The 21,554-nt window shown below is 40.0% G+C and overlaps 1 protein-coding gene across 1 annotated transcript in view; it reads right to left on the bottom strand.

The window, feature by feature from the left end:
• The window catches only part of CPA6 (carboxypeptidase A6), a 29,152-nt gene extending 8,113 nt beyond the window's left edge, over positions 1-21,039 (bottom strand). Inside the window, exons 1-9 of the mRNA XM_070942234.1 lie at positions 20,930-21,039; positions 17,983-18,058; positions 16,662-16,786; positions 14,780-14,894; positions 14,409-14,510; positions 11,926-12,030; positions 2,560-2,670; positions 2,281-2,371; positions 570-772 (exon numbers count right to left, since the gene is read on the bottom strand). Coding sequence (XP_070798335.1) covers positions 570-772; positions 2,281-2,371; positions 2,560-2,670; positions 11,926-12,030; positions 14,409-14,510; positions 14,780-14,894; positions 16,662-16,786; positions 17,983-18,058; positions 20,930-21,039 — 1,038 coding nt within the window. The remainder of the gene's footprint in view (positions 1-569; positions 773-2,280; positions 2,372-2,559; positions 2,671-11,925; positions 12,031-14,408; positions 14,511-14,779; positions 14,895-16,661; positions 16,787-17,982; positions 18,059-20,929) is intronic.
• Positions 21,040-21,554: the final 515 nt, after the last annotated feature.

The following is a 21,554-nucleotide window of genomic DNA, read 5'->3' as shown; positions in this document are numbered from 1 at the left end:
CTCTGGAGGGCCTCTGGGAAGGGGGGAAGTCCGGTTTCGCCCCACCCAGACACCTAGAGAGGCTCTGGAGGCTGGGGACAGCAAAAAATGGGCCTTCTGGTCCCAGGTGAGAGAGAAAAATGGGTCTTCCCCAGCACCCCCTGAGGCCCTCCAGAGGCAGGAAACAGTCTTTTTTCCTACTTCTGGTGGGCCCACGCGTGCCATAGTTTTGCCTTCACGGGGCTATACTATACAATAAGCTGGAGCTAAAATCAGAGTATACAAACCATGATACTGTAATTGGATTATAGTGTCTTGTATGTGTTGGAAAAATTAATAACTAATACAGTCATTTGAAAAACCTAATTTCCAATATTTTTGGCTCAGCTAAAAATAGCTGTGTTTTTCCTCTCTTCCACACCAACTCTGTTCCCTTATTTTGGATAGGACAACATAAATTTGAATTCTTATGAAGTTTCTAATTATTCACTTGCAAAGAAGGAGTGAGACTCAGAAGCATATTCTCTTCACTAAAACAAAAAGCATAACTGGCATGCAAACATGCAGAATTCTTTGAATTCTATACTTACCACACAACTAAAATTTGGAATATCTGCATGCTTGTAAGAGTATGGATACAATAGCATTTGGGCATACGCATGAAAGGACAAATAGGCTTTCATCTGAGTCTGGTGTTTGCGAAGAAAATGAGCAACAGCCTTCACTTCTGGTTCAGATTCAGGGAATGGACCACAGTATGTATCATCACAGGGATGAAGGGAAGCACCTTCATCTATATATTAGAAGGAAACAAAATGATGATCTCCACAAAGTTAAACCTAACAAAAACATGGTCACAGGGCACACATATAGTACCAGACTGAGATTCTGTCTTTTGAACATATTAAGGAATTAAAATAATCCATCTGGGACCAATGACAATAGATATAATCCCTATAGTACAGAAAATATTTTGATTTCAGGGTGGCCAGTTTTGTTAATAACGATGACAGGATGAGGCAGAATAACATTTCATAGGAATAGAGAAGATTTTAATCTGAAATGTAGAAGGCTTTTAAAGATGAATTAGTTGTACTACAGCACAACACAATTATTTTTCTAATTTTGCTACCAAAAAGTCATGCAAAGTTACATTCCTCTTATTTAGTTTATTGCCTAATTCCATTGATACAATTATTCAGGAACCAGAAAAAGATACTTCAAGGTTATATCAATTGTCTACCATTGTTCTAATTGGACAAATTGGGCCTACACAGTTCAAGTATTAAATCTGACTTGCGTATAATTTTTTGAGCAGAAGAAAGGCATTCTGAATGAGTCAAAAGTTATTTTCCCAGCGGGCCAAAACATAATTTAAGTGGACTTGGATATTGTTTAAAACTTTGATTACAGCTTCACCACTCATGTAAATTAAGAATAGAAGTGGATAGACTTTTTATTTGAGCCAACATGATTCTTTTTTATGAATGATTTAGTGAATGAGAAAAATGTAATCTAGTTTCTGATCAACAATTTAGGAATATCCTTAATCATAATCAGTAATGGATCTGCTTCACATTGGAAATACACATGCATAATAGTACACCAGAAAATTTTCTTGTGTTTTGACAATTGTTAAACATTCTTGTCAAAATATTCCTTACATATCTTCAGTATTTGAAAAAATGAGATGAAACACTCCACAATTTACCTAAAAACTGGAAATATTATGTAACTATTATTACCAAGTTAGCTTGATCCTAATTTTTTCAGCTAAGCAGCATTTACTGTTAAAAGAAACAGTAGAAAATCCAGTAACTTGTAACTAAAGATGTAGATTTGCTGCCCCATATGTATTATTCACAAAAAAAGGGCTCTATTCAGGAATAAGGAGACCCTGACCTCTAAATCTGTTTTTAAGATTTAATCATTGTTCTCCCTGAAAATAAAAATTATTTTTAACTATTTCTAGTTTTAGCATTTAATATTCTTATTCTTATATTTGCTTTTTTAGATGCTTCCAAGTCTCAATAATTAGGTGGGATATGAATAAATATTTGTAAACACGCCAAAGTTTGGATGTTTGTTTGTATTGGGAAGCCAGGATGGTCATATAAAAATAGTCTGATCAAAAATCAATGCCAGAACAGACAAAAGAGGGACTCCATAGTCAAAAGTAAGAAGAGGGATTTGATCCTGAAATAATTCCAATCTTATCATCAGAGTGCCATTACCTGTATTATAGACACATCGTTAATTTAATTGGCTAATGAGAAAAAAACATATTATTTCTAGACTTACCACACCATTTTACTTTCCAGTTACGATTAGCATCTACTCCATGGCAGTGGAACTTCGAATTCTTTGATCTTGTTTTCCTCCAAAATCGATCCTAGGCATAGATTTTTAAATATGAAAATACAACATATACACAGATAAAAGCACTATGTTATGCTTGTAACAAATCTTTTCACAGAGAGTGAAGTTAAATATTTAAAGCTTTTTTTCCCAAACACACTTCTTTAATATTAATATTCTTAGTATTTTTCATTAATACCTTAATGTTGAAATATTTCCTACCTGAGTCCAGCTAAAATGATATCCATCCACATTAAAAATAGGCATGATAAAGAAATGCAATTGATTCAGCATTCTTCTCATTGCTGAGTCATTTTGATATGTCTGAAGAGCCTGGTACATAAAAATAGTTGAAATAATATGTGTAGTTCAGAAATTTTGTAATGTGATGTTTTCAGAGATCCTAGCCCACTTTTAACCTAATAATATAACTGTCAATGAAAGCTTAGACAACAATCAATTGATTAGTTTCCTATTTCCCAAAACATTCTTTGTCCTTATGGTTTTTATTTCCACAAAAGATTACTACTGAACTTCTGACACTAGCTAACCTCCTTCTTTGGGTACCAGTGAGCAACCAAAATTAAAGAGATCCAGACACTTTCCCTTGCTAAAGGCCAGGTTAAAGAGATAGGACTTCACAACTCTTCTGAATAACAGCAGCCTAGGAACCATCTGGCTCTCAGGGAGAAACTTGTTCCCAAACACAGGTGCTGCTACTGAGAAGGTGCACTTCCAAGGTTCTTAGAGGTAACATTTATTTGAAGAAACCCAGAGCACACCAATCTTGGCCATCTACTTTTTAAAAAATTATTCTAACTTTTCTAAAAACATGTATTAGTTTTTATTGTTGTTATGAAAATCTTTATAAAATTACTATTAAGAAAAAGGAATATTGGTTGGCAGCTGTAGGAGAGAGACTGGCAGAGCCAGAGGGAGGACTCCAAAATGATGGCTCATTTAAGTCTTCCCCCTGGCTCTCCTACAGCAGCTTGGCCAATGAGAAAAGAAAGAAGCTGGCAGTTTCATCAATGAGAAAATTGCTGACTTGTCTAGGGGGTGTCTCAAGCCTCAAAACTAAACAGAAGGAAGAAGCAGCCTGGATTTATACAGGCCAAGTTGGATGAGTTACTGTATAGTCCATGACAAGGAATTGAGCATCCAAGACAAGACAAGACAAGACAGCCAGAGAAATTGCTACATGAAATTTAATTTCTAACCGCAATAAAATACCTTATGCCACCAGACTCCAAATTTTGGGCTTAGACAATTTAGAACTACGCCGACTTCAGTCTGACCTAAGCATAGTACATAAAATTATCTGCCACAATGTCCTTCCTGTCAATGACTACTTCAGCTTCAACCACAACAATATACCAGCAAATAATAGATACAAACTCAAGGTAAACCGCTTGAACTCGACTGCAGAAAATATGACTTCAGTAACAGAGTGGTCAATGCCTGGAATGCACTACCTGACTCTGTAGTTTCTTCCCCAAACCCCCAAAACTTTAACCTTAAACTGTCTACTGTTGACCTCACCCCCTTCCTAAGAGGTCTGTAAGGGGCGTGCATAAGTGCACCAGCGTGCCTACGGTCCCTGTCCTAATATTCCTTTTTACTTACTCTTTTCATGTATTCAAATTATGTTTATACTTTTACCTGTTATCTTATATATGCTTGACAAATAAATAAATAAATAAATAAATAAATAAATAAATAAAAATAAAATTTTTGCAGTCAGAACTGTTGCTGTGGGCAATTGGCAAGGCAGGAGCAGAATTGGTTTGAGTCAAATAGCAGGGAGCTTTTGAAATCTCATGCACACATTTAAGGAGACTGTGCAGTCTCTTGCATACAAATTGAATAAGCCTTTCTAGAAGACACGGGGAGATTCATCTCCACTTCAATAACTTGCTATCATTTAACATTATTTACATATTCACGTGACATGTAAATAATGTTAAATGTCCATCTTAGTGTTTTTCTAATGCAAGCAATGAAATTTTTGGATTTTTCTTTATTGTGGTGCCCAAGGATGGAAGGAGGAAATACCCCCCCACACACACATCCGTTTGGAAATATGGCAGCAAGTGTGTTTAAAATAAAGGGTAGTGACGAAGTAACACTTAGGAACCTCTGAAAGACTGTAATGGTATTTGGAAATGACCTGGAGAGACAGGAGGGAAAACTGCAGACTGGAAAACTGGCATGTAAAAGATATTTTAGTCCTCAGAAGAAAGGAGGATGTGGAAAACGTTTCAGAAGGGACCCTCCTTAGTTTTCTGGAGAGTAAAAGGAAAGGAGGTGAGAAATATTTTCAGTCTTGCGCTATAACATTAACATAAGCGTATAATAAAGATAGTACTCCTGGTTGTGTTTCTTGCTTGGACAATCTCACAGGGCTAACAGGGATCCAGTTTCTTTAAAAAACAGCTATACATGTATTTTATGCTGCCTTTTCTAAAAATCCCAAATAGCTGAGAATAAAACATGTTATATTCAAACATGTTCAAACAAAATGAAGTATATCAAGTCGATTCAGAACTAAAATAAAACTACTTCTCCCAGCATGCTTCTTGTTATGTGGGGTGAATGAGGACGCAGCAAGCCAGAGTAGTTCGTGACAACAGCTCTTTATTATATGGTGAGACTCCAGCAACTGACCAGGGGAGCCAGCTCCCTTTATATACCTTGCAGCTGTGGTGGTCAGCCAATCAGCTGAGGGTCAGTTAATTCAAACTTCCCGCCAAACAAACCTATTTACATAACACTCCTCCCCTCCCAGAAGTCACTTGGGGTGTTATTTGCATACAAAGTCTCTCAGGTGACTAGGGCGTGTGCGAGCCCTAGTTGACCTGCGCAGTTCAGTCGGAGGGGCGGCGTCGAGCAGGTCGGAGGGACTTTCTGTTTCTCCCTGCTCCGCCAATGAGGCCTCCGGGACCTCCTCGTGGGCGGCGACTTCTTCGGCTGCTGGGACTACCTCGATGGGGCGGCGCTGGATACCAGAATCCTCAGCTAAGTCCTCCGCTCTATTCGGGCTAGTGGTTTGTGCCTCTGGTTGGTAGTCGTGGTCGGAGATGGGGTCGTCTAATGTATCGTCGGTGTTTGTGGTTACCCGTTTTCTTAATTGGTCAATGTGCCTGCGCCAAACTCTACCGTCCCCCATGTCTACCCGGTATGACTTGGGGCCTATGATTTCTGTGATTGTTCCTGCCTCCCAGAGTGGGCCCTGTCCATAGTTTCTTGCGTGTACCGGTGTTCCTATGGTGAACTCTCTAAGTTTCCTCTCCCCCCCCCCTTGAATACCTCTGGGGAGTAATTGGGGTTGAGTCTATCTAGTATTCCCCGGAGTTTCCGCCCCATTAATAGTTCGGCCGGACTTCGGCCTGTGGCTGTACAGGGTGTGGAGTGCTGGGCTAGTAGGAACTTGTCTACCCTTTCCTGCCAGTCCCCGGGGCTTAAGCGTGAGAGGGCCTCCTTTGCTGATCTAACAAATCTCTCAGCCTGTCCGTTACTAGCCGGGTGAAACGGGGCAGAAAGGACGTGTCTGATCCCAAGTCCTGCTAAGTAGCCCTCGAACTGTGTTGCGGTGAACTGTGGCCCGTTATCTGACACTAGGATGTCCGGTAACCCATGTGTGGCGAATAATTGTCTTAGCTCTCTAATGGTTGCGTCGGTGGTAGTGGCCTTCATTAGCTTGATCTCCAACCATTTGGAGAATGCGTCTACGACGACCATGAAGGTCTGTCCATGGAAGGGGCCTGCAAAGTCAATATGTATTCTGGACCATGGTCCCTGGGGTCTTTCCCACTCTCTCACGGGTGCCGTTGGCGGGTCTGATCTGGACTCTTGGCAGGGCTGGCATTTCCCCACCCACTCGGTGATGTCTGCATCCATGGTGGGCCACCAGACGTAGCTCCTGGCTAGCCCCTTCATTCTTACAATCCCGGGGTGCCCCTCATGCAACAACGTTAGAACCTTTTCCCTTAAGCGTGAAGGAATAACAACCCGATCGCCCCATAGTAAACAACCCCCTTGCATTGTCAACTCGTCCCGTTTTCCCGCGAATGGCTTAAATTCCCCGTTCCCAATCCTTTCCGGCCACCCCCTCATAACCCAACTTGCGACTGTCCGGATCACGTGGTCTTTGGTTGAGGCTCTCGCAACCTCGGCTGATGTGATGGGCCCAGAGTCCAAAACGTCTATCAGCAGGATGGGGATGCCGGGTGTGGGGTCTTCTAAACTGTCGGGTAGTGGGCATCGGCTGAGTGCGTCCGCGTTGCCCATGTCCGCCCCTGGTCGGTGTACCAGGCGATAAGAGTATGCTGCGAGGAAAATGGCCCAGCGTGTCATCCTGGGCGAAAGTGCTGCCGGGGTTGGTCGATCTCCCGCGAGGAGACCCAGGAGCGGTCGATGATCTGTGATCAATTCAAAGTCTCTCCCGAACAAGTACTCGTGGAATTTCTTTACTCCCGAAACGGCGGCTAGGGCCTCTTTGTCGAGCTGGCTGTAATTTCGTTCGGCACTTGATAGGGTTCGGGAGTAGTATGCGATGGGCGCCTCTAGGCCATTCGGAAGTCTGTGGCTCAGGACGGCTCCCACCCCGAACGGGGACGCGTCACATGCTAGAACAAGGGGAAGCGTTGCGTTGTACTGAATTAAAAAACTCTCGGCTGACAGCAGTTTTTTAATGCCGGCGAATGCCCTGTCTTCAGCCTTCCCCCACTTCCAGGTGGCTTTTTTGGTTAACAGTCTGTGTAGGGGTTCTGCCACTGTTGCCTTGTCTTTTAGGAAGATGGCGTAAAAGTTTAATAGTCCCAGGAAGGCCTGTAGCTCTGCCTTGTCTTTGGGGGTGGGTGCTTCTTGGATTGCCCTGATCTTGCTTTCTGTGGGGTGGATGCCAGTGCCATCCACCCTGTACCCAAGGAATTCGACTGAGGGGACTGCAATCATGCATTTATTGCGTTTTACTCTGAGTCCTGCGTCCCTGAATTTCCTTAACACCTCCCTCAGTCTTTCTCTTAGCTGGTGCTCATTGTCGGCGGTAATGAGCACGTCATCGAAATAGGGCACCACCCCGGGGATCCCCTGTAGTAGCCGCTCCATGGTGCTTTGGAACAGTCCGGGGGCCACGCTTACTCCGAATTGCAGGCGGGTGCACTTGAAGGCCCCTCTGTGGGTTACGATAGTCTGTGCTTCTGCGGTAGCGCCATCTACCGGCAGCTGCTGGTACGCCTGCGCAAGATCGAGTTTTGCGAAGATCTTGCCGGGGCCCAGGGAATGCAATAAGTGGTGAACGACGGGCACTGGATAGGCGCTCTGCTGCAGGGCCTTATTTATCGTGCATTTATAATCAGCGCATATGCGCACTGACCCGTCCGGCTTGACCGGTGTCACAATTGGGGTCTCCCATTTGGCGTGGTCGACTGGAACGAGCACCCCTTGTTTGATTAATTTGTCCAGTTCAATGTCTATTTTGGGCTTCAGGGCAAATGGTACCCGCCTAGGCTTTAAACGGATGGGTGCAATATTGGGGTCTAGATTAAACGAAATCGGGGTCCCCACATACTTGCCAAGCCTTTCGTCGAACACGTCCTGGAATTCCTGCATCAGGTCTTCCTTCAGGGTGCTTCGAACGTTCCTTACTCCGGTGAATCCCATGCCTAGGGCCCTGAACCAGTCCATGCCCAGGAGGCTGGGGAGGTTGTCGCTGACGATGGTGAGGGGCAGTTTCTCGGTAAACTCCCCGTACTGGACTTGGAACTCGCCTCTGCCTTCGACGGGTATGCGGTTCCCTTGGTAATCCTTCAGTCTGCGTCGCTGCGGCTGGAGTTGTCGCTTGTGTACGCTGGGGATGACTTTCTTCAGATTTTCCCAAGACATGATGGATATTGGTGATCCCGTGTCTATCTCCATCTGGCACTCCCGTCCCTCGATCTCGACCGTGGTGTAGGTCTTCTCTCCGGGCGAGGTGCAGGTCTGTGCGATGCGTATGGTGTAGGCCCCAGCGTCTTCGAATTTCACGCCCTTCCGGTTCCCGCCATCCCTGTTGGACCTTCGGTGTGGCGCCGTCTCGGATTGGGCAGATTGGCCACGTGGTCTGTAGCTCTGGTGTGCCTTCGATCTGCAGACCCTCGCGATGTGGCCCCTCTTTTCGCAGGAACGGCAAACGGCATCCCTGAACTTACAGTTTTGTCGTGAGTGGGACCCTCCGCAGCTGGCGCATCCGTCTCTGGGCTCCCTCCGGGCTGTGCGGGACTGCTCGGTGCGGTAGACCTCCTCTTCAGACTCCCCCTCGCTCGCGGTGCTTACGGCCTCTCGATGCACTGGCGCCGTTTTCTGCGTTGTTTTGGTTAGGTGGGAGCTCTTTAATCTCTCGGCGGCCTTTGCTGACGACTCTTGCGCCCTGGCTTCGTCTAGCGCAATGAGTAGGGTCAGGTTTGACTTCGCAAGCAGCCTTCTCTGGAGCCGATCTCTCACTCCGCAAATTAGTTGCTCTAGGAGCATCTCATCCAGGTCTCGGTACTCACATTGGGTTGCGGCCTTACGCAGGGCAGCGACGTACTCGCTGATCGATTCGCCCTCCTGCTGCAGCCGTTGCCGGAACTCATAGCGTTGGACGTACTTCGATGGCGTTGGTGCATAGTGGTCTTTCAGCAGGGTCTGTAGCGTTGACCAGGAAATGTTGTGGACCGAATTCGGCTCCGACAATGCTTCGGCTGTGTCGAAGACCCTTGGCCCGCAGTGGCTCAGGAACAGGGCTTTCTTCCGAACGTCCAGTAGCCCTTGCATGTCGTTTGCCACCATGAACCACTCGAACCGAGACATGTAGGATCCCCACTTCTCTTCCTTGGGGTCGAAAGGCGCTGGCGGGGTGTAGGCAGACATCGTTTCGGGGATTCTCCTGTGCTCCGCTCGCTCGCCTGGCTGGATTCGGTTGCGGTCTCTGGTCCCTTCTCTGGACGTGGCTTCAGCTCTTTCTCTCGAGTGTGGCTTCAGCTCTCCTCTGCTTCTGGCCTCAAAATCCCATCCTCGTCGCCAATGTTATGTGGGGTGAATGAGGACGCAGCAAGCCAGAGTAGTTCGTGACAACAGCTCTTTATTATATGGTGAGACTCCAGCAACTGACCAGGGGAGCCAGCTCCCTTTATATACCTTGCAGCTGTGGTGGTCAGCCAATCAGCTGAGCGTCAGTTAATTCAAACTTCCCGCCAAACAAACCTATTTACATAACACTTCTAATTTCACTCTTCACCCTGAGGCCTGTTAGAAAACCATAGGCTTCACTGCTTTATAAAATTATAACTGTAAAGGGATATGTTATTCGAAAATGAGGAGACCAAGAAGGCCTGTTTCCATCTCCCTTCCCCTTCACTTCTTATGCAGAAGGAATTCTCAATCTGCCCATTTATCCAGCACAGACTGGACAAACAGCATCTGTCTCAGACTGTCCCAAATGGAATGAGGATCTAAGTCATAAAGAATCATTGCTAAAGAATAATAACCAGCACTTCAACTTGGATATGGGAGCTTTTGGCAACCAATGGACTTCCAGCAAAGTAGGTATACCTCTGCTATATTTCTGTCCATATGAGTTTTATTTATTTATCACATTTATATGGCTGCCCATCACACAAAAAGTGACTCTGGACAGCATTAACAAGCATATTTCAAAAGATTAAATTGGTGAAGGTACTTTCTGAACTTTCCATAATTTTATGGTAATAGTATAATATTGTAGTTTCTGCAGTTTCAGAAACTAACACTGCAACATTCTTCATCCAGTGAAAAGCAGGAATTAACTATTTTTAAGGAGTTATGAAAGCAGGAATGAACTATTTTAAGAATTTACAGTTTTATTCTTTTAGGTTGCTAAAAGAACAATGCTTGCCTTGAAGCCAACAAATCACTTATCTTGATAGAAGATAATGTAATTTAATGTACTTATTAGTTACAGTATCTGGGCTCATTATTTCAGACATCCAATTAGTATCTTGCACAAACTCCAAATTTCATTTAAGTAAGCTATCACTCAAAGGCACTGCAAGCATCTGTAGTTATATAGATAAACATGACTAGCATGCCTCCTTGTGGTGGTGATAATATTGTACTGCACCCTGATTTTGAAGACTATGCATAATAAATTAACATACTATAAGCATATAATGTGTCTATATCAAGAAAGTCAAGGGGATATGTATGGCTCTGCCCTTCTCTATTGTTTACAGTTACTTTGAAATAAGGATCACCAGTCAACAGTAGAAATGTGTATCTCCATTTCCTTTATACTAAACTAAACACATGAAAAGGACTAAAAAGTGAACAACAGCACCCACCTTCCTTGGCAGGAATTTAGGCACATTAGTCAAAGAAGAACAAGATCTAAATGACTAACTAACTAAAATAACAAACAAACCATAAAATGTACAAAATGGAAATACAATGAATCCAGGTAAAACATAAATGAGTTATGTATTATATTTTCTTCAAAGAATATTTTTTCTTAAGTGCTTGAGATTTTTTTATAGGCCATAGTCAATTATTTTCCAAAGAAAATATTATCTATATCTATATCTATATCTATATCTATATCTATATCTATATCTATATCTATATCATCTATCTATCTATCTATCTATCTATCTATCTATCTATCTATCTATCTATCTATCTATCTATCTCCTCCATATCTAATATATTTACATCTTTGTAAAATTCTTGAAATCTTTATAATTGAGAGTAAACAATAATATTGAACTATGCAATATCAAAGCCACTGCTTTTCTTAGTTCTCAACAACTTTTATCTTTCCAAATGCAAGACATATTAAGAAAAAACATAGGCAGACTATCCTCAAGTAATGGAATGCTTCTAAATAAAAAAATAATTATAAGAAAAAACAAAAGATACTTCTTAATCCCAATTGCTCCTAATCCTTTAAAACATGTTTATATCATACTTCACAAGAGAACACCTTGCAGCTTCTCATTTATATTATAATACCTTCTAGAATTTCCTAGCTTCAAAAATAGGTTTCTGCAGTAGTTAGACCCTGTATCACATCTATTCATTTTTGTGAAAAGATAGGATATAAATATAGTAAATGAAATCCTTAATAAACAGAGAGATTTATGCTGCTGCAAATCTCTGCACTGTCCAACCCAGGCCAAGCAATTACACAAAAGAAAATTAAGCTTATAAATTTATTTGACTGAAGTTGGGAACTCATTTCATCAGCACAACAATATGATATTATTTTTATGCTCTTTATTATCTTTATTCTCTGTGAATTTGTCAACAATACTTTGTCAAATTAGAGATTTATCAATAGTTGTCATTAAGACAGGGAAACTATAGGTTGCACAATTTTATTCTTATTTAGCAAAGACTCTTTAAATTCAGCAGAGTTATGGTGCTAACAACATTTTCACCACCTGGAAGGTTGCAATATCACAGATATAGATATATAAAACCTAGTTAAATATCATAACAATTCACCTCTGCTTTCATAACATACTTTGCATAATAGACAGAACCTTTTCTGATTTCAAAATATAACGATAGTTTTTAAAAAATTATCCTTACTTCTTTCACAAACCACTGGCAAAAAGCTGGACTGATCCATTCTCTTGCATGAATTCCACAGTCAATCCACACAGCTTTCTTATAAACTCTTGTTCTTTTGCCTAGCTGCAATTGTAAAAACACAAAGATGAGAAAAAGAAAACTATGGGTGGATGTGTTCTGCCAATGACAGACGGCAACTTAGTGAATGTGGAACAGAAACAGAATGTGGAAATACTGTAGTAGAAGAAGTACGTCCCCTTTAGCTTACTGTAGTTTCTTATGTCTTTGGTTTATGAGTTTATTATCTAACAAAAATATGTACTTTCATTTCACAATAGTTCCAAGAGAACAACATACTATATTACTAACCTATTTGACCTGTATTTTTTGTATATGTTTTCCTCTCTCTTGCTAAGTGGAGAGATTGCTTAAACAAGCTCTCTCTTCCTCAGTGGATTTTTTCTGTGGTGCCTCCCTAATAAGCACTAACTGGAAGCTAACAGGCTCCATTCCATGACATTAATAAATAAATTAGTTACTCTAGCCTGGCTCAGGTTACTGGCAAATCTCTGCTTTGATCTTGGTAAGTTAATAAGTGACAGCTTTCCCCTCCAGATTTGAAGAAGCATGCACGTAGCATCAGAAAGGCTTGGTGCAGCCAGCTTCTGCCTTATAGATGGCAAAGGTCAGCTGGGGCAGCAGGGCCAGTACACAGGTTGGAGTTCTGGCCCTGGAGTTCAGATGGAGGCACTTGGGTTTTGCACTGTGGTGCTGGGGTGGCCAGCTACGGCACAGGTATTGAGGTGCAAGTCCTCAGCGGATCTAGTGGCCTGAGGTGACCGATGAAGAGTACTACTATGCAGGATGGTTGAAAGATCAGAGATGAGGAACGGGTAGGTGGGTGAGAGAAGTTCAAGAGGAGTAGGTCTTTCTGAGGCTCAGGGCTGGAAAGGACCAAGCTGGGAATGGTTTAAATCAAGGTGGGTCCTTGGCTAATGAATGTGATTCTGTTAACAACAGCAATGAGGACTGCTGGGGGCTGCTGTTGCTAAGTAATACAGTCATGTGATATCACATTTTATGACAGCATTGCTTAATAATGTAAATTCCATTCTCAGTTGCTTTCATTAACTAAGGACTACCTGTATGCACACACATTTCCTCTTAGTTAATTATCCCATACCAGGGATAACCATTGCTAAGGGTGGGAGAGTGGGATAAATATCTGTCCAGGGGAAATATCTTCTTCACAAGTCAAATTCTGGAGACTGTTCTCACCACCTGGGTTCATTGCAGCTGAAGAACCGCCCTCATGGTTTGAGTATATTTAGGGACATTTATTTAATAAGCTTTCTCAAAGTTTTGTTACCATTTAGGCAACTCCTTTGGTATACATCCTGAACATTCTCATTCTCATCAAAAACGCATCTCTTTCAGTTAGCCAGTCTCTCTTGATTTTATGATTTTATGGTTGATTTTAAATTTTGATATGGATTTTAAATTGATAAATTTTAAACTATGGGCCAAATTTAATTATTTTAAATCTATTTTTAATCGCACTTTATGTATAAATGTTTTATTTTGGCTGTTCACCGCCCTGAGTCCGAAAGGAGAAGGGCGGTATAGAAATTTGAATGATGATAATAATAATAATAATAATAATAATAATAATAATAATAATAATAATAATTCTAAATTAAATACCAAGACACAAATTATAAGGAATAGTTCAGTGGTGAAATCTAAAATTTGTTACTACTGGTTCCGTGGGCATTGCTTGCTGGGGGGGTAATGTGACTGGGTGGGCGTGGCCAATTTTTTTTAAAACCATTTTTTCTACAACCTCTTCAGTAAAGAGGTTGTAAAAAATGCTTTAAAAAGACTCTTGAGTTGCCTGATTGGCAGAGGCTTTTTTTCTTTTAAACGCCTCTCCCGATCAGGCAACTCAACTTGGATCGTCAGAGGCTTTTAAAAGCATTTTTTCTACAACCTCTTCAGAAGGTTCAGAACTTCTTGAACTCCTAGGATTAGATTGCAAGGTCTTTTCCAAGTCTATGATTCTTATTTTCAAGCAAATGTGAACAACTGTTTATAGATAACATTTCTTTAAAAATAACATGAATCTGTGTTTTTATATATAATAGGAGTTGCTATGTTTTGAGCAGAGCACCATAACTGGCCTTTAAGTCACCTTCTGGGGTTACATATTGGAAAATACTGGAATAAGCAAAAATTTGATGAGTCTATTTAAGTGGAGTCAGTATGAATTATTTCTGCATTTAAATTTTTTTCTCTTCTAATACATTAAAAATATTATACGCTATTGGCAAGTTTTGTTCACTCAAGGTTTTTAGGGATTGTAAGTGACACCCTGGGCCCTCAGCTTGTGATTTCCGATATAGGGCAGATATACAGTGTTAGATTTTGCTTCCATAAGTATTTCCTTATTCATTTATCTTGATACTACCTCATTGCACCAATAATGTTTTGTCAAAATTTACCTTTAGCACAAAAAGTGGTCTTCCCTCATATGACTTGCCAATAGAGAACATGTAAATAAGTTCAGAATGAGTTTTGTTCAGATAATACATCCAATTTTGAATCTGGGCGGGGAAAAGAAAAAGATACATAAATGTATGATTTTCTTTTGTCACTGAATAAAATAAATATAACTATATACAATAAGCATAACAGAAAATAAAAGTTCTCATTTTCTGTCTCTTACTAGGCTTTCCAATATATAAATTTTAAAATCTTATATCAAAGATTAATTTTTGTTAAGGAAGCAAAGAAAAATGTTATTTTGCTATTTCCCTGGGTTTTTCTTATATAAGAATAAAAACACAAGAGTGCAAAAATATATAATACATACTTCTTCCAGGGAATGATATATTTCATAACTATATTCTGGCAATGATCTACGATTCCTGGGTGGCTTTGAATCACTTTGTTTTTCTATAGTTTTTTGCAAATCAGATATGAGGACTCTATCAAACAGAAAACAAAAAAGGAAAGAACACTTTAAATAAATGCATGGTATAATACAAAAGAATTGAAAGTTACAATATATAGCTAAAGTAAACATTTTAACACTGTACAGACTATTTATGACATTTAATAAACCCAGGAAAATTGACTGTAAGAACATAAATGTAGCATGTTGTAAAGCAAATATTGTGTATTGGAATGCAGCAATAAATTGAAAAAGACAAACCCAAAAAACAAAACAACAACAACAACAGAGAAATGTGGTTTAATTGATTGAAGAAACAAATAAAAACTAATTAACCAGCATTTAAAGGATATTTTCTTCATCTATGAATGGTAATAAAATACATGCTCAAATGAAACAATAACTACACTGCAGAATCCAATCTGGGTTGGTCACCAGGACCAGAGTTTTTAAAACTCTGGTCCCGGTGGCCGATCCAGATTAGATCCTGCAACATTATCTTGGGACATGTATATTCGCCTTCATTTGTAATAACTACAGTATTTACCTAAAGGAATATGGGTAATTTATTCTCCCAATAAGTAGCTAAAAGCTGAGGAGGTGCAAATGCCCTCAAGGCACTGCTGCTGAAAACAATGAGTACTTTTGAAATTTAAAGATTACCTGGGTTGCTTGGGAAGGCTGTTTGCCAATTTATTTCCCCCCAAAAAAACTTAAACAGGGATTCATAACCCTTTCTTGAATCCTTCTATAGTTATAAAGCCGAGGTGGCGCAGTGGTTAGAGTGCAGCCCTGCAGTTTGGCAGTTCAAATCTGACCTGCTCAAGGTTGACTCAGCCTTCCATTCTTCTGAGGTGGGTAAAATGAGGACCCAGATTGTCGGGGGCAATATGCTGACTCTGTAAACTGCTTAGAGAGGGCTGTAAAGCACTATGAAGCAGTATATAAGTCTAAGTGCTATTGCTATTGCTACTCCTGTTATCTTCATCAGCCAAGTAACTGGACAGGTTCATACTGGGAAGTCAATCCCTCAGCTAGCCTCCTTGGTTTGCAGATGACAAGTTTCATTTTTTAAACATTTCATTTTCTTAATACAAAAACCTGCTGGCGCTTGTTGTCAAGAAAGAAGTGCCAGCAGTGTGTCAGGAATACTTTAAGCACCCCGGAATTAGCTGCTATGCTCAGGTTTTGCTAAAATCTTGCCAATTTCATGTGTTCAAAGGTGATTCTTTTAGCCATGAGACCTTTAGAAAGATTGAATATATAATGTCAAGAAAAGTACAGTATGGAAAAGTTACGAACCTGTATGTCAGCTTTCTGAATAAAGTAAGATTTATTTACCCATTATAATTTCCTTGACAGACAAATCCTTAACCTTTCCATCTAAGAGAGAAATTTGATAAGTGCTTGTTAAGCCGCGCCACTAATTGTTATAATGTGACAGGTGTTGGCTGGCATTGTGCACCATAATAAATGTACATTCAAGCACATAATTTAAAAACATGTTGATACTCAAAGTTACAATATGCCTGTACTAGTGACAATTACTGCTTTTTTAACAAACAAAAGGAGGCCCCTGCACTAAGGAGACACTAGTCTACAATATAAAGAAGACTCTATAATTGGATGTTTATCACAGGAACTCTTTCCGACTTCTCTTCAAATAGCACTTAAAGGATACTCTCAAATTATTTAATTACAAGGACATGCTAGTGTATTGATTATTGCTTCTAATAAAACTTAGGAAGAAGATTTTAAAATGTAATACAAAAGACTTTCTGCCACTAAAATCCATGCTTACGTATATTGGATGTTTGCTTGCTCTAAGGAGAACTGAAGAATCTGTGAACTATTTCTTGACAGATGTAGATCTGTAACTGCACCCTTGGAGATGAGAGACAGGCTGCTTGGTTGCCACAGGTCCACCTGTAGTGCAGCAACCAACCTGTAATTCACATTTGTTCAGTATAGATTGGAAACACCCCTGATATTAAGAGATCGAAGAGAATATCCTCTTAAAATTTTCAATAAATAGCAGAGATTATTGCTGAATCATTAGTAAACAATTTGTTGAGGTTTTCTGCACATTGAGAAATACACATATTTAGAGTATTAGGGCTTGTATTTTCATTTTCAATGGAAAAAAACCCAATCCAAATTTGAATTATTTTAACCCAGTCCTGGGTTAAACATGGATTTGTTTTAGCTTTCAAGGGTGTTTTTAATCTTAGCACATCAGACTTTCCCACTTAGCAAACTCCAGGTGTGTTTGCATTGCTGGTTTAATTCTAACAACTCTTGTTCCAATACAGCTCTTTGCAAAAAAGTATGTCTTCCACTGAGGATGATAATTTTTCACAAAATATTCTGCTAGAAAAGTAGCTAGATTATGATATGACTACATATAGGTACTACTCATAAAGAAAGTTGCTCAAATACAGTTTGAGGGTGGCTTGTCACGTCACAATATAAATAGTTCAAAAATATGGCAACCATTTAGTACTCAAGTAAACACAGCAATTCTTCAGGGCCAAATTGTCTGTTTGCAAAATGTCCTATAGCAAGTGCTTTGCACCATGCAGTAAAAAAAAATAATAATCTGGAGAGATCAAAGCTCAATGGTAGTTTTAATAGTGTTTTGCATCAAAAGAATTATGCTTTAAATAATGTGAAGACTTGGCCATGGTTCCTAGATTAGAGCAATCTAATTAGAATAGTACCAGGGTAAACAGGACAAATAATCTAAGATAATTTTCTACGGATTCCTTTTAATCAAAGGTTGCTTGTTTCCATCAGCTCTTTCAACTAGTTAAATATTATAATTGGTTAACCAGAACCATAAGAATTCAAGATCCTTCAGCTTTTGGTGGCATATATCATAGTAATCCTTTACACCATATATTGAGAACTTGTAGTCTTGCAAATGTTTGCAAACTATATCTGCCAGTATCCTTCATCAGCAGTCATGCTGGTTACTGCTGTTGGGAGTTATACTTCTGTAATGTTTGCAGATCCACAACCATCCCTGATGAAAATCTCATTTTAGATCATTTGATTTATATAGGCAGAAAGCGCTACACTTCTTATGATACAGTACACAGCAATGCAAAGGACACACTCACTTTAAGTTGTTGAGAAAGAATCTTCAACGTCTCTGCCATTTGGTCGTTCTCTGGTATAATCCGTATCACCTTATGCCTATAAAATAATATTAAAATGAAATTCTAAATAGGATACTATTATAGTGTTGGAAGAAATATCCTTCTGGGTTCTGCTCCAAGTGGGGAAAAAGACACTGGAAACATGGAGACTGCTTGGAAAGATGGTTTAATGGTGGACAGGATCACATGGTTTGAGTTCCTGAACAGAAAAGGGCTGAGATACAGCAAGTCCCCGGGTTTTATGCTCTCTGTGGCTTTGAACTTCCCGGGGCCCCAAAAGAGTTTCCTGATTGGTTGTCAGACTCCCAGGGGGTGGGAGTCTTAGCTAGCCTTGCTGGCTGATGTAATCTTCCCAGGTGCCATGTGGTGAGTTTCTGTCCTAGATGGGCCCTATTGTGTTGCAGATTATGGCCCATTAACAAAGGTGTGTGGGGGGGGGGGGGGTCAGGAAGCTGCTTGTCTTTTAAAACATGTTTCTCCATTTCTCATACAGGGAAACATAATATTCTGCCTTTTTAATATTTCCCAAAATATTTCATTCCTCTAGGAAAGGAGTGGGTGCTAACTTCCTACAATAGCAAGAAAATAAAATACTAAAATGATGTAACCCTGAAACAGAAATAAAATTCTTTAATCTATATTAAACTTTCTTAACCTGGTATGCTCCAGATGGGTTGATCTTCAACTACTATAATTCCCAGCAAGCTTGATCAAAGGCAAATACTAGCATTGAATTTCAGCACATGTTGAGTAGTTCTGAAACAGACTGAGCAATGGAAATGCTTTCTTCTCGCATGTATTATTTATTATGAAGCATTTATGCTAACCTGGATTAACTAGATCAGCTCATTTTGGCACAAGAGAGGTAGGACCAGGAAATCCAGCCTTGTGTCAGCTGCTAGCATACTTATTTGCACTGAGCTTTTCCCTAATACAAGAATCTTTCAGCTGTGCTGTACACTTTGATGTGTTCCTTTGCTCTGATTCACCGGAACTCTCTCTTCAGCATAGCCCTTGGCTTGACTGCTACCTGCTGAAGCCAGGTTGAGGAAGGCTTTCATGTGTATCTAAAAAGGAAATGTAAAGCAATAACCCCTAAAAACAATTTCAGTAACATAACGGCCATTTTACACTTGATAAGCTGCTCAAATGCATTTTTTTAAAAAAAATTTGATTTATATGCCGCCCTTCTCCGGAGACTCAGGGCAGCTTACAATGTGCTAAGCAATAGCCTTCATACTTTTGTATATTTATACAAAGTCAGCTTATTGCCCCACAAACTGGGTGCTCAATTTACCTACCTTAGAAAGGATGGAAGGCTGAGTCAACCTTGAGCCTGGCGAGATTCGATCTTATTTTAATTGCAGACAGCTGGTGTTAAATTACAGAGCTCTGTCTGTTGAGCTATCCAGGCTCCTTTTATTATTATTTATTTATTATTAATAAACTACAACCCATACTAGACAATGAACTGCAGATATGCTATACAGGTATGCCTTTTCCCTTACATGCTCTCATACTAGAGAGCTTTGTGGTTTCTATTAATCAGAGTCCATTTCAGATCAAAAAAGGATTACCAACTCATGTCACATTACAACCCATGTATGACGCTGTTGCTTGTCAGCTATATTGAACACCACTATACGCATGCAAAATATTCAAAGAGACTTGGTCTGAGATTTATAATACTAAAATTTGAACTCCACTAGATTAAATGAAAATTTGAAAAAAGGAGTGATGTCTGTAGCTAACATAATCTAATGGACAAATTATTGAATTTATCTATTTTACCATTCTGTGTAAAATATATAACAAATACGTTATTTTTATTGAAGTAAAGTTACATTTCATTGTATACCTATACATTTCTTACTTCCCATTTTGAATTGTCTAACAGGTTATAATTTTAACAATTTCACATTTTGTTGTACGCTGCCCAGAGTATTTAGAATTCAATTAGTTTAACAGCCCCTGAGCTGGTTTATATAGATAATTGGGGTGTGGACATAAAAGAACCCTTTTTCAGTTAGATTTCAGTCCCTTTAGTTTCTGTTTTGTCCATTAAAGGTTCAGGCCATTCTGTTCCCATGATTAACAGAACTGCACTGCACAAAACTAAGCTATATGAAGACAGCTGAAAAGCCAAAAGGATTAAAAAGGGCTGTGAAAAATGGCAAAATATGGCAATCAATCAGAAAATGATGGACAATAAATAAAACACCAAAATTTAAAAAAATCAAAATAAACATAAGGAAAATTAAGTAATACATTCTGATCAATATCATCATCAGCGTCCAAGCCTTCCTTTGCCATAATTCATATCACAATGTAGTGAATTTCGCATACTTTTAAGGGAGCTCACCTTTGAATAAAAATGCTAATGATTACTCTGACTAGGCTAGAAATTATTCAAAAAAAATATTTCTTTTTACCACACTAAAATGTACAACTACCTCTCCAAGTCTGGGTTAATATAGTCCCACAAACACAATTCTGCTTGCTCATTATTTTATTATTTATTCATTTATTTCTTTTCCTGGGCTTGCATGTCACACTAATGGACATTGACTCTGAACACCTTACACACCCATTATCTGTAAATACTATTAACAAATGCAACCATCCCTGTACACTTCCTCTTACACGTCGAGGCTCCTTTGTTTCATTAGTCCTACTAGAGCAGCCAGATTTTAAAAAGTTTCCTAAATCCCAGGAGGAGAGACCATGTTGTGCCAAAAAAGTAATACTAAAGGATAACATTATTTCATTAAAAAGCCCAATACTATTGTATTCAATTATACTTATCCCGATAATAAATATAGCAATAAGGACATGTTGTCTCTAATAAGCAAGAACTTGGTTTAAACACCAGTTAACAAATGTGAGTGATAAATTAAAGCAGATTTACCCAGCATAGCGGTTGTCGTAAAGGTAATTTCGTCCGGGCATCTCAGCCCGCTGCTGGACGAGGAGCAGCCCAAAGGATAGGAAAGAAAGCACCGGCTGGGGAAGTTTCATAGCTGCTGCCGCCGCCGCCGAATCCCGAGAGATTTTCCTCTTGCGTGGAAAACGGAGCAGCTACTCCGACGGACGAGGTTTGGAACTGGGAGGGAGGAGCAGAGGGTGGGACTGGGATTTCTTCTTTTGAGAGGGGTGTGTGTGTGTGTGTGTGTGTGTGTGAGAGAGAGAGAGAGAGAACGAACAGGAGTTCGGAATAGGAGTTCTTGCCGGTTGGATACTTTCCATAAATTAATTCAAAGTAATGAGCATCTTCGAATGGACTGTAACTCCATCATTCCCAGCATTGGTTACGCTAACTGGCGATGGTGAGAGTGGTACTCCAACAATGAACGCACCAAGCTTGTGCAAAAGGGAGGGAGGGAGAAACAATGGATGGAAACTAATCAAGGAGAGAAACAACCTAGATCTAAGGACAAACTTCTTAACAATGAAGACAATTAACCAGTGGGACAGCTTGCCTTCAGAAGTTGTGAGTGCTTCATCATTGGAGGTTTTTAAAAAGAGCCTGGACA

Source organism: Pituophis catenifer, unplaced genomic scaffold, assembly GCF_029215685.1.
Source record: "Pituophis catenifer annectens isolate HBS135680 unplaced genomic scaffold, rPitCat1.0.hap2 SCAF_3, whole genome shotgun sequence".
NCBI lineage: Eukaryota > Metazoa > Chordata > Lepidosauria > Squamata > Colubridae > Pituophis > Pituophis catenifer.
Note: the sequence above shows the minus strand (reverse complement) of the source record. Positions and strands in the feature narration are given on the sequence as shown.